Here is a 15,408-nt window from a genome sequence, read left to right on the forward strand (position 1 = left end):
TGGGCCCGGAGACAGGGCAGTCACCAAGACGGAGGTCGGCATCGGCAAGCAAGTGAGCCCCCGCTGAGTTATGGCTCCCCATGGCACATGTATCACCACCCTCACACCACCCCAATGCGCAATCCAATCATGCATCATATCTTGTGTCTTGCAGGTTCCCCTGGCAATGAGACGGGCCCTGCTGATGTCCCCCGCCCTGACCCTAACCCAAGCAGATTCAGTGATGAGGAGGAATGGGACACAAAAGGGAGCCCTCAAACCACAACCTGGGACACCCTGGAGCACTAGTCTGGGGACGGCACTGAATTCCTATCACAGCTGTCTCCAACACCCTCTGCATTCCCAGAGACACTCACCTCGGTTGGGCACTTTAGTGAAGAGGCTCCTGGGGCACTATCTGGTGCGCACCACACAAGTGCTGTGGTACATCAAGTGGAGGTAGGAACTCCCAAGGGGCAGATGGTCAAAGGGCGGCCTGACCCCAGGGACTAGCTGCCGTCTGGATGGGTCTTTTGGAAAGGGCGGTTCCACCGATAATGGAGATGGAGACACAGAGCCAGGGACTATATGAGGGGTTGGACACAACCATCCAAAGCCTGCAGATACAGTTGGAGCAATCCAACTCTGCAGGGGCAGGGGGCAGTGCCAACAATGCATGCCACCCAGGCAAATACCACATGGGTGGTGTCCGTGGTGGAGGCTTTGTGGGGGGGGGGGGGGCGGTGCGAAGGTATCGGCCATGGGTCAAGATGGCCAAGGCTTGGAGCACTCTGTGAAGGCAGTGGCCAAGGCACAGAACAGAGCTGCAGCCGTATACCAGAGCCACCTGGACTTTGTAGCGGCGCTGCAGAGCTTGGCCCAGTCACAACGGGTCATGGCTGAGAGCGTCGGCGGCATTTCCCGGGCGCTGGCCAACCTGAGCCAGTCACAGAGAGAGGTGGCACAGTCAATGGGTGACGTGGCACAGTCCCAGAGTGAGGTGGTCCAGTCCCAGCGGGAGCTGGCCCAGTCCAAGAGGGATGTGGCCCAGTCCCAGAGGGACGTGGCACAGTCACTGGATGTTGGGCCCACTCCTTGTGCACCATGGCTGTGAACATTGAGACCCCGGTCGAGATAGGAGTTGACTTCCAGGACTGGCAGCACCAGGTGGCAGGGAGCACCAGGGGTTAGCCCCGGCCGCACCCGTCTTCTGAGATCTACAAGGCTCAGCACGCCTCGCGGTGTCTAATGCGGTCAAAGTATCATCCAGACTTGAAACGTTCGCTCTGTTCTATCCACAGATGCTGTCAATACTGCTGAGATTGACCAGCATTGCTTTTATATAAATATGTTTTTTTTTAAATCTCTGCTGGTTTATTTGTAGACCCATCATTGCAATTTGACATCAGGTGATTTAAGATTATTCGTACGGGAAACGACGATTTAGTAACAATTGCAAAGAGTGGGAATCTGGTCTGACAATGGCTCCCAAGTGGAACAGCACCAACTGCACAAAACACATATAATTTATTCTTTTGCATAAACTTTAGTAACTTCTCAATGGAGATTAAGTTTGCAATGACTGTGGGAACCTGAAGTATTTTTGATAGAATAGCGAGCACGAAAGCTACATCAGAAAGTGGCTCTTCGAGAAATGCGAGTGAAAGCTCCACAACACCACAGATCTTCCGTTTCCCGTAAAAGGCGTGGTTTCTGGTCTGGTCGGTTTCAGGCTCGGCACTGACTGCTCCTGAAGAGCGGAAGAGCCCTGAGCTTACGGGGGGATTCCTGGGAGGACGTGACCAAGGAAGCGGGCTCCTTCGCTGCCGAATCATTTGCACCATCGATGACACTGGGCAAAAGTGTTGTGAGTGTCGCAGCCCGGGGCAGACGGATCCGCTGAGTTATGCGGGTGGGAGTGTTGGCTTGATGAAAATGTGTTGTCACCCTCGGAGGCGAGCTGCGCTGAAGCAGTAAGCAGCGGCTGGAGGAACGGGCTGTGCAGTCTGGGAGGAAGAGGGATCTGGCGTGTCTTTCTGAAGTCATGGAGAGTTCACGGGGCAGCAGTTTCTCCAGTATCGCGTCCATCTTGGATGTGGTCCCTTACCAGAAGTTGGTGGATCTGCATTATATCAGCAAAGGAGGCTATGGCGTGGTGTTCAGAGCGCAGCACAGCGACTGGAGGATGACAGTGGCAGTCAAATGTCTACAGTTCGACTCTCCAATGGGTGAAGGGTATGATATTGATGGTGCTACTTAAATCATTGCGAGATTCCTGAAGGAATTTGTCTAGTTTGTGAATCTGCAACCTGCTAATAATTATATTTCAAAGATGATTTGACTTTGTGCACGCTCTTAATCCTTTGGTGTTCGTGTTCACGTTGTGTACACCACCGCAGAGTGAATGGGTAGGAAAAATAAATATCTCTTAATAATTTCAGTGTCGGCATTGGTGTAAGACTTACCACTGATTGTTAAGTAGCGGGTAAGGTTGGTAAGTCTACCACCTTTATGGTTTGAAAATCCGTTTTGTGGTTCATAATCTGCAAGGGATTCAATTCGTATTTACGAGGACAGGAAAGCTATAACCTGATATTAAGCATCTTCTAACAGTTTAAAGGGTTACATCATAGCAGGCGATCTCAAAGCCTTAGTTTGCTCCTCTTGCTCCATGTGGGAGACCAGGAACATTTCCAGTGCCCGGGACCAGCATGTGTGCAGGACGTGTCTCTAGCTGCAGCTCCTGGAACCTTGTGTTTCAGAGCTGGAGAGGCGGCTGGGGACACTGTGGAACATCTGCGAGAATCTGAGAGTGAAATGGATTGCAGGTATACAGAGATGGTCACACTGCAGGCTCAGATTCCACAGGCAGGAAGAAAATGGGTAACCACCAGGCAGAATAAGGGAGCTAAGAAGGCAGTTCAGGAATCACCTGTGGCCATTCCCTTGCAAAACAGAGGGTTTCAGATACCTTGGGCATTGGGACCTGTTCTGGGGGACCAGTACAAACTGGACGGGTTACACCTGGGCAGGACTGGGACTGATGTCCTGGGGTAGTATTTGCTTAGAGTGGTTGGGGAGGGTTTAAACTAATATGGCAGGGAGATGGGAACCTATGCAACAAGTCAGAGGAGGAGGAAATAAGGACAAAAACAAAAGACTTAAAGGGGAATAAGAAAAGTGATAGGAGGATAAACCAAGAGCCAGATGTAAAGAGGGTCACAGTGAAAAATATTGGGAGCAGGGCTAGCAATGTTTAAAAGACAAGTTTAAAGGCCCTGTACCTTACCATGTGGAGCATTCACAATAAAGTGGATGAACTAATCACACAAATAGACGTGAACAGGCATGATATAGTCGGGATTACGGAGACATGGCTGCAGGGTGACCAAGGATGGGAACTGAATGTCCAGGGGTATTCCGTATTTAGGAAAGACAGACAAGAAGAAAAGGTGGTGGGTTGCATTGCTGCTCAAGGAGGAAATTAACACAATAGTGAGGGAGGATATTAGCTCCGACGAAATCTGCATGAGCTGAGAAACAGCAAGGAGCAAAAAACGTTAATGGACATCAAACATAGCCCCTAAACTGCAGTGATATTGTTGGGAATGGCATTAAACAGGAAATTCGAGACGCATGTGATAAAGAAACAAGTAATTATTTTTTAACATTTTTTTTATTCGTTCATGGGACGTGAGCACCGCTGGCTGTGCCAGCATTTATTACCCATCCCTAATTGCCCTTGAGGAGGCAGTTAACAGTCAATCACAGTGCTGTAGGTCTGGAATCACATGTAGGCCAAACCAGGTAAGTATGGCCGATTTCCTTCCCCAAAGAACATTAATGAACCAGATGGGTTTTTCCGACAATGGTTTTAATGGTTATCATTAGGCTTTTCAATTCAAGATATTTTATTGAGTTTAAATTCCATCACCTGCAGTGGTGGGATTTGAACTTGGGTCCCCAGATCATTATCCTGGGTCTCTGGGTTACTATGCCACCGCAATATAGATTGGGAAAATCAAATTAGCTACAATACCATAGAGGAGGAATTCCTGGAGTCTATGCAGGATGGTTTTCTGGATCAATATGTTGAGGAGCCAATTAGAGAACAGGCCGTCCTAGACTGGGTACTGTGTAATGAGAACGGAATCATTGGCAGTCTACTTGCGGGAGACCCCTGGGTCATAATATGATAGAATGTTTCATCAAGGTGGCGGATAAAGTAATGGATTCTGAGACTAGGGTCCTGAATCTTAACAAAGGAAACTATAATAAAATGAGGTGTGAGTTGGCTTTGATCAATTGGGGAATGTTACTTAAAGGGATGACTGGATAGGCAATGGCAAACATTCAAAGAGCGCATGGAGGAACTGCAACATTGTTTATTCCTGTCTGGCACAAAAGTAAAATGGGAAAGGTAGCCAATCCATGGCTTATAATAGAATTACCAAAGAAAGGTCAAGCAGCATGCCTTGGTTTAGCACACTGGGCTAAATAGCTGGCTTTTAAAGCAGATCAAGGCAGGCCAGCAGCACGGTTCAATTCCCGTACCAGCCTCCCCGAACAGGCGCTGGAATGTGGTGACTAGGGGCTTTTCACAGTAACTTAATTGAAGCCTACTCGTGACAATAAGCGATTTTCATTTCATTTCATTAATGACTGTCGTCCAGTGGCTCTGACAGCCATCATTATGAAGTGTTTCAAAAGGTTAGTCATGGCACGAATCAACTCCAGCCTCCCAGATTGCCTTGATCCACTACAGTTCGCCTACCGCTGCAACAGGTCCACGGCAGGCACCATCTCCCTGGCCCTGCACTCAATACTGGAACACCTAGAAGACAAAGACACCTATGTCAGACTCCTATTTATTGACTACAGCTCAGCCTTCAACACCATCATTCCTACGAAATGCATCTCCAAACTCCATGGCCTGGGCCTTGGCTCCTCCCTCTGCGACTGGATCCTGAACTTCCTAACCGACAGACCACAATCAGTAAGGATAGGCAACAACACCTCCTCCACGATCATCCTCAACACCGGTGCCCCACAAGGCTGTGATCTCAGCCCCCTACTATACTCGATTTTCAAATTTGCTGATGACACCATCGTAGTGGGCCAGATTTCAAACAATGATGAGACAGAGTACAGGAATGAAATAGAGAATCTGGTGAACTGCTACGACAACAGTACATAGAACATAGAACAATACAGCGCAGTACAGGCCCTTCGGCCCACGATGTTGCACCGAAACAAAAGCCATCTAACCTACACTATGCCATTATCATCCATATGTTTATCCAATAAACTTTTAAATGCCCTCAATGTTGGCGAGTTCACTACTGTAGCAGGTAGGGCATTCCACGGCCTCACTACTCTTTGCGTAAAGAACCTACCTCTGACCTCTGTCCTATATCTATTACCCCTCAGTTTAAAGTTATGTCCTCTCGAGCCAGCCATTTCCATCCGCGGGAGAAGGCTCTCACTGTCCACCCTATCCAACCCCCTGATCATTTTGTATGCCTCTATTAAGTCTCCTCTTAACCTTCTTCTCTCCAACGAAAACAACCTCAAGTCCATCAGCCTTTCCTCATCAGATTTTCCCTCCATACCAGGCAACATCCTGGTAAATCACCTCTGCACCCGCTCCAAAGCCTCCACATCCTTCCTGTAATGCGGTGACCAGAACTGTACGCAATATTCCAAATGCGGCCGTACCAGAGTTCTGTACAGCTGCAACATGACCTCCCGACTCCGGAACTCAATCCCTCTACCAATAAAGGCCAACACTCCATAGGCCTTCTTCACAACCCTATCAACCTGGTTGGCAACTTTCAGGGATCTATGTACGTGGACACCTAGATCCCTCTGCTCATCCACACTTTCAAGAACTTTACCATTAGCCAAATATTCCGCATTCCTGTTATTCCTTCCAAAGTGAATCACCTCACACTTCTCTACGTTAAACTCCATTTGCCACCTCTCAGCCCAGCTCTGCAGCTTATCTATATCCCTCTGTAACCTGCTACATCCTTCCACACTATCGACAACACCACCGACTTTAGTATCGTCTGCAAATTTACTCACCCACCCTTATGCGCCTTCCTCTAGGTCATTGATAAAAATGACAAACAGCAACGGCCCCAGAACAGATCCTTGTGGTACTCCACTTGTGACTGTACTCCATTCTGAACATTTCCCATCAACCACCACCCTCTGTCTTCTTTCAGCTAGCCAATTTCTGATCCACATCTCTAAATCACCCTCAATCCCCAGCCTCCGTATTTTCTGCACTAGCCTACCGTGGGGAACCTTATCAAACGCTTTGCTGAAATCCATATACACCACATCAACTGCTCTACCCTCATCTACCTGTTCAGTCACCTTCTCAAAGAACTCAATAAGGTTTGTGAGGCATGACCTACCCTTCACAAAGCCATGCTGACTATCCCTGATCATATTATTCCTATCTAGATGATTATAAATCTTGTCTCTTATAATCCCCTCCAAGACTTTACCCACTACAGACGTGAGGCTCACCGGTCTATAGTTGCCGGGGTTGTCTCTGCTCCCCTTTTTGAACAAAGGGACCACATTTGCTGTCCTCCAGTCCTCTGGCACTATTCCTGTAGCCAATGATGACATAAAAATCAAAGCCAAAGGTCCAGCAATCTCTTCCCTGGCCTCCCAGAGAATCCTAGGATAAATCCCATCAGGTCCCGGGGACTTATCTATTTTCAGCCTGTCCAGAATTGCCAACACCTCTTCCCTGCGTACCTCAATGCCATCTATTCTATTAGCCTGTGGCTCAGCATTCTCCTCCACAACATTATCTTTTTCCTGAGTGAATACTGACGAAAAATATTCATTTAGTATCTCGCCTATCTCTTCAGACTCCACACACAATTTCCCATCCCTGTCCTTGACTGGTCCTACTCTTTCCCTACTCCCTCAATCTCTCCCTCAATGTCAACAAATAGAAGGAGATTGTCATCGACTTCAGGAAGCGTAGAGGAGAACATGCCCCTGTTTATATCAATGGGAACAAAGTAGAAAAGGTTGAGAGCTTCATGTTTTTAGGTGTCCAGATTCCAATGAAGTTACTGTGAAACGCTCCTAGTCACCACAATCCAGTGCCTGTCCTGTTCCCCATGCCGACACTATAGTTAAGAAAGCCCACCAACGACTCCAGTTTCTCAGAAGACGAAGGAAATTTGGCATGTCAGCTACGACTCTCACCAATAGAGGCACCATAGAAATCTTCTTTCTGGCTGTATCACAGCTTGGTATGGTTCCTGCTCTGCCCAAGACCGCAGGAAACTACAAAAGGTTGTGAATGTAGCCCAATCCATCATGCAAACCAGCCTCCCATCCATTGACTCTGTCTACAATTCCCGCTGCCTCAGAAAGGCAGCCAGCATAATTAAGGATCCCACGCACCCCGGACATACTCTCTTCCACCTTCTTCCATAAGGAAAAAGATACAAAAGATTGAGGTCATCTACCAACCGACTCAAGAATAGATTCTTCCCTGCTGCCATCAGACTTTTGAATGGACCTATTTGATCCAAGGAAGTAGCATACAAATTGGCCAAGACAAACAACAGGTCTGAGGATTGAGAGCTGTTTAGAATTCAGCAAAGAAGGACCAACGATTGATTAAGAAGAGGTAAATAGAGGACGAAAGTAAGCTTGCAGGGAATATAAAAACAGATTGTAAAGGTTTCTACAGGTACGTGAAGAGAAAAAGATTGGTGAAGTCAAATGTAGGTCCCTTACAGTCAGAAACAGGGGAAAGTATTTGAGGGGACAAAGAAACTGAATAAATACTTTGGTTCTGTCTTCACAAATGAGGACACAAATAAGATACCAGAAATGTTGGAGAATGCCGGGTTGAGTGAGAAGGAGGACCTGAAGGAGATCAATATCAGTAGAGAAATAGTGTTGGGGAAATTGATGGGATTGAAGACTGATAAATCCCCACGGCCCGATAATCTACATCCCAGGGTACTGAAGAGGTGGCTGCAGAAATAGTGGATGCATTGGTGGTCATCTTCCAGGATGCTATAGACTGCGGAACAGTTCCTGCAGATTGGAGGGCAGCTAATGTAACTCCACTAATTAAAAAATGGAGGTAAAGAGAAAACAGGGAATTATAGACCAGTAAACCTGACGTCAGTAGTGGGGAAAATTCTAGAATCCATTATCAAAGATTTTATTGCAGAGAACTGAGAAAACAGTGGCAGGATCGGACAGAGTCAGCATGGATTTATGGATTTATCATGCTTGTTAAATCTACTGGAATTCTTCGAGGAGGTAACTAGTTGAGTTGATGAAGGGGAGCCAGTGGATGTGGTGCATTTGGACTTTCAGAAGGCTTTTGACAAAGTCCCGCATGAAAGATTAGCATGTCAAATTAAAGCGCATGGGATTGGGGATAGTATATGGAGATGGAAAGAAAACTGTTTGGCAGACAGAAAACAAAGAGTAGGAATTAATGGATCTTTTTCAAATTAGCAGCCTGTGACTTGTGGGGTACCACAGGGATCGGTGCTCGGACCCCACGTTCATTATTGATGTCCTGCTTCTCTCTCCACGCCCGTTACTGTAGCCGCACTTCTCTCTCCACGCTTGTTATTGAAGTCGCGCTTCTCTCTCCACGCTCGTTATTGAAGTCGCGCTTCTCTCTCCACGCTCGTTATTGAAGTCGCGCTTCTCTCTCCACGCTCGTTATTGAAGTCGCGTTTCTCCGCACTCGTTATTGAAGTCGCGCGTCTCCCTCCACGCTCATTATTGAAGCCGCGCTTCTCTCTCCGTGCTCCTTATTGAAGTCACGCTTCCCTCTCTACACTTGTTATTGAAGTCGCCTTTCTCCACGCTCGTTATTGAAGTCGCGCTTCCCTCTCCGTGCACGTTATTGAAGTTTCGCTTCTCTCTGCACGCTCGTTATTGACGTCGCGCTTCTCTCTCCATGCTCGTTATTGAAGTCGCTCTTCTCTCTCCATGCTCGTTATTGAAGTCGCTCTTCTCTCTCCATGCTCGTTATTGACGTCGCGCTTCTCTCTCCATGCTCGTTATTGAAGTCGCTCTTCACTCTCCATGCTCGTTATTGAAATTGCGGTTCCCTCTCAACGCTCGTTATTGAAGTTGCGCTTCTCCACGCTCGTTATTGAAGTCGCGTTTCTCCGCACTTGTTATTGAAGTCGGGCGTCTCCCTCCACGCTCATTATTGAAGTTGCGCTTCTCTCTCCGTGTTCCTTATTGAAGTCGCGCTTCCCTCTCCACGCTTGTTATTGAAGTCGCCTTTCTCCACGCTCGTTTTTGAAGTCGCGCTTCCCTCTCCGTGCACGTTATTGAAGTTACGCTTCTCTCTCCACGCTCATTATTGAAGTCGCTCTTCTCTCTCCATGCTCGTTTTTGAAAATGCGGTTCCCTCTAAACGCTCGTTATTGAAGTCATGCTTCTCTCTCCGTGCTCGTTATTGAAGTCACGCTTCTCTCTCCACGCTCATTATTGAAGTCGCTCTTCTCTCTCCATGCTCGTTATTGAAAATGCGGTTCCCTCTAAACGCTCGTTATTGAAGTCACGCTTCTCTCTCCACGCTCGTTATTGAAGTCATGCTTCTCTCTCCACGCTCGTTATTGAAGTTGCCTTTCTCTCCACGCTCATTATTGAAGTCGCGCTTCCCTCTCCGTGCACGTTATTGAAGTTGTCTTTCTCTCCACGCTCATTATTGAAGTCGCCTTTCTCCACGCTCGTTATTGAAGTTGCGCTTCCCTCTCCGTGCATGTTATTGAAGTTGCACTTCTATCTGCACGCTCGTTATTGACGTCGCGCTCATTATTGAAGTCACCCTTCTCTCCCTGCGCTTCAACTTCTCTCTCCGTGCTGCTTATTGAAGTTGCGCTTCTCTATTCGCACTCGTTATTGAAGCTGCGCTTCTCTCGCTCCACGCTTGTTATTGAACTCACGCTTCTCTGTCCACGCTCGTTACTGAAGACGCACTTCTCCACGCTCTTTATTGAAGTCACGCTTCCCTCTCCGTGCTAATTTTTGAAGTCGCACTTCTCCCTCCACGCTTCTCTCTCCATGCTCGTGATTGAATTTGCGCTTCTCTCTCCATGCTCGTGATTGAATTTGCGCTTCTCTCTCCACGCTCGTTATTGAAGTCGCGTTTCTCTCTCCACGCTCGTTATTGAAGTCGCGTTTCTCTCTCCGTGCTCGTTATTGAAGTCGCGTTTCTCTCTCCGTGCTCGTTATTGAAGTCGCTCTTCTCTCTCCACGCTCATTATTGAAGTCGCACCTCTCCCTCCATGCTCGTTATTGAAGTCACGCTTCCCTCTCCGTGCTCGTTATTGAAGTCGCGTTTCTCTCTCCGTGCTCGTTATTGAAGTCGCGTTTCTCTCTCCGTGCTCGTTATTGAAGTCGCTCTTCTCTCTCCACGCTCATTATTGAAGTCGCACCTCTCCCTCCATGCTCGTTATTGAAGTCACGCTTCCCTCTCCGTGCTCGTTATTGAAGTCGCGTTTCTCTCTCCGTGCTCGTTATTGAAGTCGCGTTTCTCTCTCCGTGCTCGTTATTGAAGTCGCGTTTCTCTCTCCGTGCTCGTTATTGAAGTCGCTCTTCTCTCTCCACACTCATTATTGAAGTCGCACCTCTCCCTCCATGCTTCTCTCTCCATGCTCGTGATTGAATTTGCGCTTCCCTCTCCGTGCACGTTATTGAAGTTGCGCTTCTCTCTCCACGCCCGTTATTGTAGCCGCGCTTCTCTCTCCTCGCTTGTTATTGAAGTCGCTCTTCTCTCTCCACGCTCGTTATTGAAGTCGCGCTTCTCTCTCCACGCTCGTTATTGAAGTCGCGCTTCCCTCTCTGTGCTCGTTATTGAAGTCACGCTTCCCTCTCCGTGCTCGTTATTGAAGTCACGCTTCCCTCTCCGTGCTCGTTATTAAAGTTGCGCTTTTCTCTCCACGCTCATTATTGATGTCGTGCTTCTCTCTCCGTGCTCGTTATTGAAGTCGCACTTCTAGCCCCACGCTCGTTATTGAAGCCGCGCTTCTCACTCCATGCTCGTTATTGGAGTCGCGTTTCTCTCGCCAAGCTCGTTATTGAAGTCGCGTTTCTCTCTCCACGCTCATCATTGAAGTCGCGCTTCTCTCTCCATGCTCGTTATTAAAGTCTCGCTTCTCTCTCCATGCTCGTTATTGAAGTCGCTTTTCTCTCTCCACGCTCGTTATTGAAGTCGCTTTTCTCCATGCTCGTTATTAAAGTCTCACTTCTCTCTCCACACTCGTTATTGAAGTCGCTTTTCTCTCTCCGTGCTCGTTATTGAAGTCGCACTTCTAGCCCCACGCTCGTTATTGAAGCCGCGCTTCTCTCTCCACGCTCGTTATTAAAGTTGCGCTTCTCTCTCCACGCTCGTTATTGAAGTCACGCTTCCCTCTCCGTGCTCGTTATTAAAGTTGCGCTTTTCTCTCCACGCTCATTATTGATGTCGTGCTTCTCTCTCCGTGCTCCTCTCTCCGTGCTCGTTATTGAAGTCGCACTTCTCGCCCCACGCTCGTTATTGAAGCCGCGCTTCTCACTACATGCTCGTTATTGGAGTCGCGTTTCTCTCGCCAAGCTCGTTATTGAAGTCGCGTTTCTCTCTCCACGCTCGTTATTGAAGTCGCGCTTCTCACTTCACGCTCGTTATTGGACTCGCGCTTCTCTCTCCATGCTCGTTATTGAAGTCACGCTTCCCTCTCCGTGCTCGTTATTGAAGTCGCGTTTCTCTCTCCGTGCTCGTTATTGAAGTCGCTCTTCTCTCTCCACGCTCATTATTGAAGTCGCACCTCTCCCTCCATGCTTCTCTCTCCATGCTCGTGATTGAATTTGCGCTTCCCTCTCCGTGCACGTTATTGAAGTTGCGCTTCTCTCTCCACGCCCGTTATTGTAGCCGCGCTTCTCTCTCCTCGCTTGTTATTGAAGTCGCTCTTCTCTCTCCACGCTCGTTATTGAAGTCGCGCTTCTCTCTCCACGCTCGTTATTGAAGTCGCGCTTCCCTCTCTGTGCTCGTTATTGAAGTCACGCTTCCCTCTCCGTGCTCGTTATTAAAGTTGCGCTTCTCTCTCCACGCTCGTTATTGAAGTCACGCTTCCCTCTCCGTGCTCGTTATTAAAGTTGCGCTTTTCTCTCCACGCTCATTATTGATGTCGTGCTTCTCTCTCCGTGCTCGTTATTGAAGTCGCACTTCTAGCCCCACGCTCGTTATTGAAGCCGCGCTTCTCACTCCATGCTCGTTATTGGAGTCGCGTTTCTCTCGCCAAGCTCGTTATTGAAGTCGCGTTTCTCTCTCCACGCTCATCATTGAAGTCGCGCTTCTCTCTCCATGCTCGTTATTAAAGTCTCGCTTCTCTCTCCATGCTCGTTATTGAAGTCGCTTTTCTCTCTCCACGCTCGTTATTGAAGTCGCTTTTCTCCATGCTCGTTATTAAAGTCTCACTTCTCTCTCCACACTCGTTATTGAAGTCGCTTTTCTCTCTCCGTGCTCGTTATTGAAGTCGCACTTCTAGCCCCACGCTCGTTATTGAAGCCGCGCTTCTCTCTCCACGCTCGTTATTAAAGTTGCGCTTCTCTCTCCACGCTCGTTATTGAAGTCACGCTTCCCTCTCCGTGCTCGTTATTAAAGTTGCGCTTTTCTCTCCACGCTCATTATTGATGTCGTGCTTCTCTCTCCGTGCTCCTCTCTCCGTGCTCGTTATTGAAGTCGCACTTCTCGCCCCACGCTCGTTATTGAAGCCGCGCTTCTCACTACATGCTCGTTATTGGAGTCGCGTTTCTCTCGCCAAGCTCGTTATTGAAGTCGCATTTCTCTCTCCACGCTCGTTATTGAAGTCGCGCTTCTCACTTCACGCTCGTTATTGGACTCGAGCTTCTCTCTCCATGCTCGTTATTGAAGTCACGCTTCCCTCTCCGTGCTCGTTATTAAAGTTGCGCTTCTCTCTCCACGCTCGTTATTGAAGTCACGCTTCCCTCTCCGTGCTCGTTATTAAAGTTGCGCTTTTCTCTCCACGCTCATTATTGATGTCGTGCTTCTCTCTCCGTGCTCGTTATTGAAGTCGCACTTCTCTATCCGCGATCATTATTGTAGTCGCGCTTCTCCACGCTTGTTATTGAAGTCGCGCTTCTCTCTCCACGCTCGTTATTGAAGTCACGCTTCCCTCGCCGTGCTCGTTATTAAAGTTGCGCTTTTCTCTTCACGCTCATTATTGATGTCGTGCTTCTCTCTCCGTGCTCGTTATTGAAGCCGCGCTGCTCACTACATGCTCGTTATTGGAGTCGCGTTTCTCTCGCCAAGCTCGTTATTGAAGTCGCATTTCTCTCTCCACGCTCGTTATTGAAGTCGCGCTTCTCACTCCACGCTCGTTATTGGACTCGCGCTTCTCTCTCCATGCTCGTTATTGATGTTGCGCTTCTCACTCCGCGCTCGTTATTGAAATTTTGCCTTTTCTCTATCCATGCTAGTTATTGAGGTCGCGCTTCTCTATCCATGCTCGTTATTGAGGTCGCGCTTCTCTATCCATGCTCGCTATTGAAGTTGCGCTTCTCTCTCCACGCTCGTTATTGAAGTCACGCTTCCCTCTCCGTGCTCGTTATTAAAGTTGCGCTTCTCTCTCCACGCTCGTTATTGAAGTCACGCTTCCCTCTCCGTGCTCGTTATTGAAGTCGCGCTTTTCTCTCCACGCTCATTATTGATGTCGTGCTTCTCTCTCCGTGCTCGTTATTGACATTTTGCCTTTTCTCTATCCATGCTCGTTATTGAGGTCGCGCTTCTCTATCCATGCTCGTTATTGAGGTCGCGCTTCTCTATCCATGCCCGCTATTGAAGTCGCGCTTCTCTCTATCCATGAATCGCCGTTCAAAGTCCAGCTTGAGAGTGTAGTCGTCTGAACCTGCAGGGTTAAAATCTTTTAAAATGCCAGGCTCCAGCAACCGCTGGAATCCTTTAAGAAATTCTGTATCAGAAGTGCTGTTTGAAAGAAACTTGTCACTAAAACCTGATCCCTAAGTCGGAGCGAAGGCACATGGCCGGATTCTTCCACCCCTCTCGCTGCAACATCGCCATGGGCGGGATACAGACCATTGACCTCGGATGGGAATTTCCAGTCACCAGACAGGCGCAGCCAAAGAATCCCGCCTATGGGATCCAAAGGTGTTTGGGAAAAATAAAAAGGAAAAACGAATTAAATATTTTGGCAATGTCCACCTCGAAAAGCAAAATACATTACCTCATATTTGTCCGGGTTAAATTCCATCTGCCATTCCTCTGCCCAATTTTGCAGCCAATCTATATCCTGTTGTATTCCCCGTCAATCTTCATCACTAGGGGGGGACTATTTTGCGGGCCGGGTCAGCAAATGGCCGCTGCCATGTAGCACGGCCGGGCCGCCGCAGCCGGCCGCCATGCGCATGTGCAGCCACGGACCCGGCAATTCTACGGGTCGTATCGGCAGCTTGAACCGGGTGCTCTATGCTTCCGGCATGCTACCCCCCAGCCAAACAGAGGATCGGTGGCCATTTTACGCCACTTTGTGTATCGTAAAACTCCACCGTTCCCACCCCGGCGTGGGGTCATAGCCTCAGAATCGGAGAATCCAGCCCCCTATCTCTGAGAATCTTTTCCAACAATTTAACTATAACTGACGTCAAGCTCACTGACCTATAATTACCCGGGTTATCCTTGCAACCCTTCTTAAATAACGGTACAATATTGTCTAGCCTCCAATCCTCTGGGATCTTACCTGTGGCCAACGAGGACACAAAGATTTCTGTTAGAGGCCCAGCAATTTGATTTCTTGTCTCCCTCAGTAAACTGGGATAGATGCCATCTGCCCTGGGGACTTGTTTGCCTTAATGCTTTTTAACACAACTAACGCTTCCTCTATCGTAATAACAACGTGTTTTAAAATGTTTACGCATCCCTCTGTTTCCACCCTTCATCTGAAGTGACCGATAATCTCTCTTTCAAAAGTTAAGACAGGTAGAAAGGCAAAATCATGACTGTAGTGAGGTCTTGAATCTTCCTTATTAAAAAGAAGGACTTCCTTATTAAAAAGAAAGACAATGAAAATATCTCTTATTTTGTTTGACTGATCACACATGAGTGCCAAGAAAATTATTGTATCAAACAACCTGTCAAGCATGAAGTTACTTTTCTTCATATTTCTCCCTTCCATCTATACCCTGCCAAAAGAAAAATGTAAAGATGCACACTTTCAGGGAAAAAGTGTGTTCGTGCAAATGATAAAATGGAACAACACTAACAAGTTGTTTGCATCACATTTTTTGGTGAAGGTGCTTAGAGTAGTGTGTAGCTTCCCTGCTTCTGAGCCACAAGCTCCGATTTCAAGCCCCACCCTGGTGTCTACCAGGTTTCCAGAGGCCATTCCA

General features: G+C 48.0%; 1 protein-coding gene across 1 annotated transcript in view; it reads left to right on the forward strand.

Moving 5' to 3' along the window:
• The first annotated feature begins 1,699 nt into the window (after positions 1-1,699).
• The window catches only part of ripk2 (receptor-interacting serine-threonine kinase 2), a 101,653-nt gene continuing 87,944 nt past the window's right edge, over positions 1,700-15,408 (forward strand). Inside the window, exon 1 of the mRNA XM_072467965.1 lies at positions 1,700-2,214. Within this exon, the coding sequence (XP_072324066.1) occupies positions 2,024-2,214 (191 nt within the window). The 5' untranslated portion in view covers positions 1,700-2,023. The remainder of the gene's footprint in view (positions 2,215-15,408) is intronic.

Source organism: Scyliorhinus torazame, chromosome 11 (genome assembly GCF_047496885.1).
Source record: "Scyliorhinus torazame isolate Kashiwa2021f chromosome 11, sScyTor2.1, whole genome shotgun sequence".
Classification (NCBI taxonomy): Eukaryota; Metazoa; Chordata; class Chondrichthyes; order Carcharhiniformes; family Scyliorhinidae; genus Scyliorhinus; species Scyliorhinus torazame.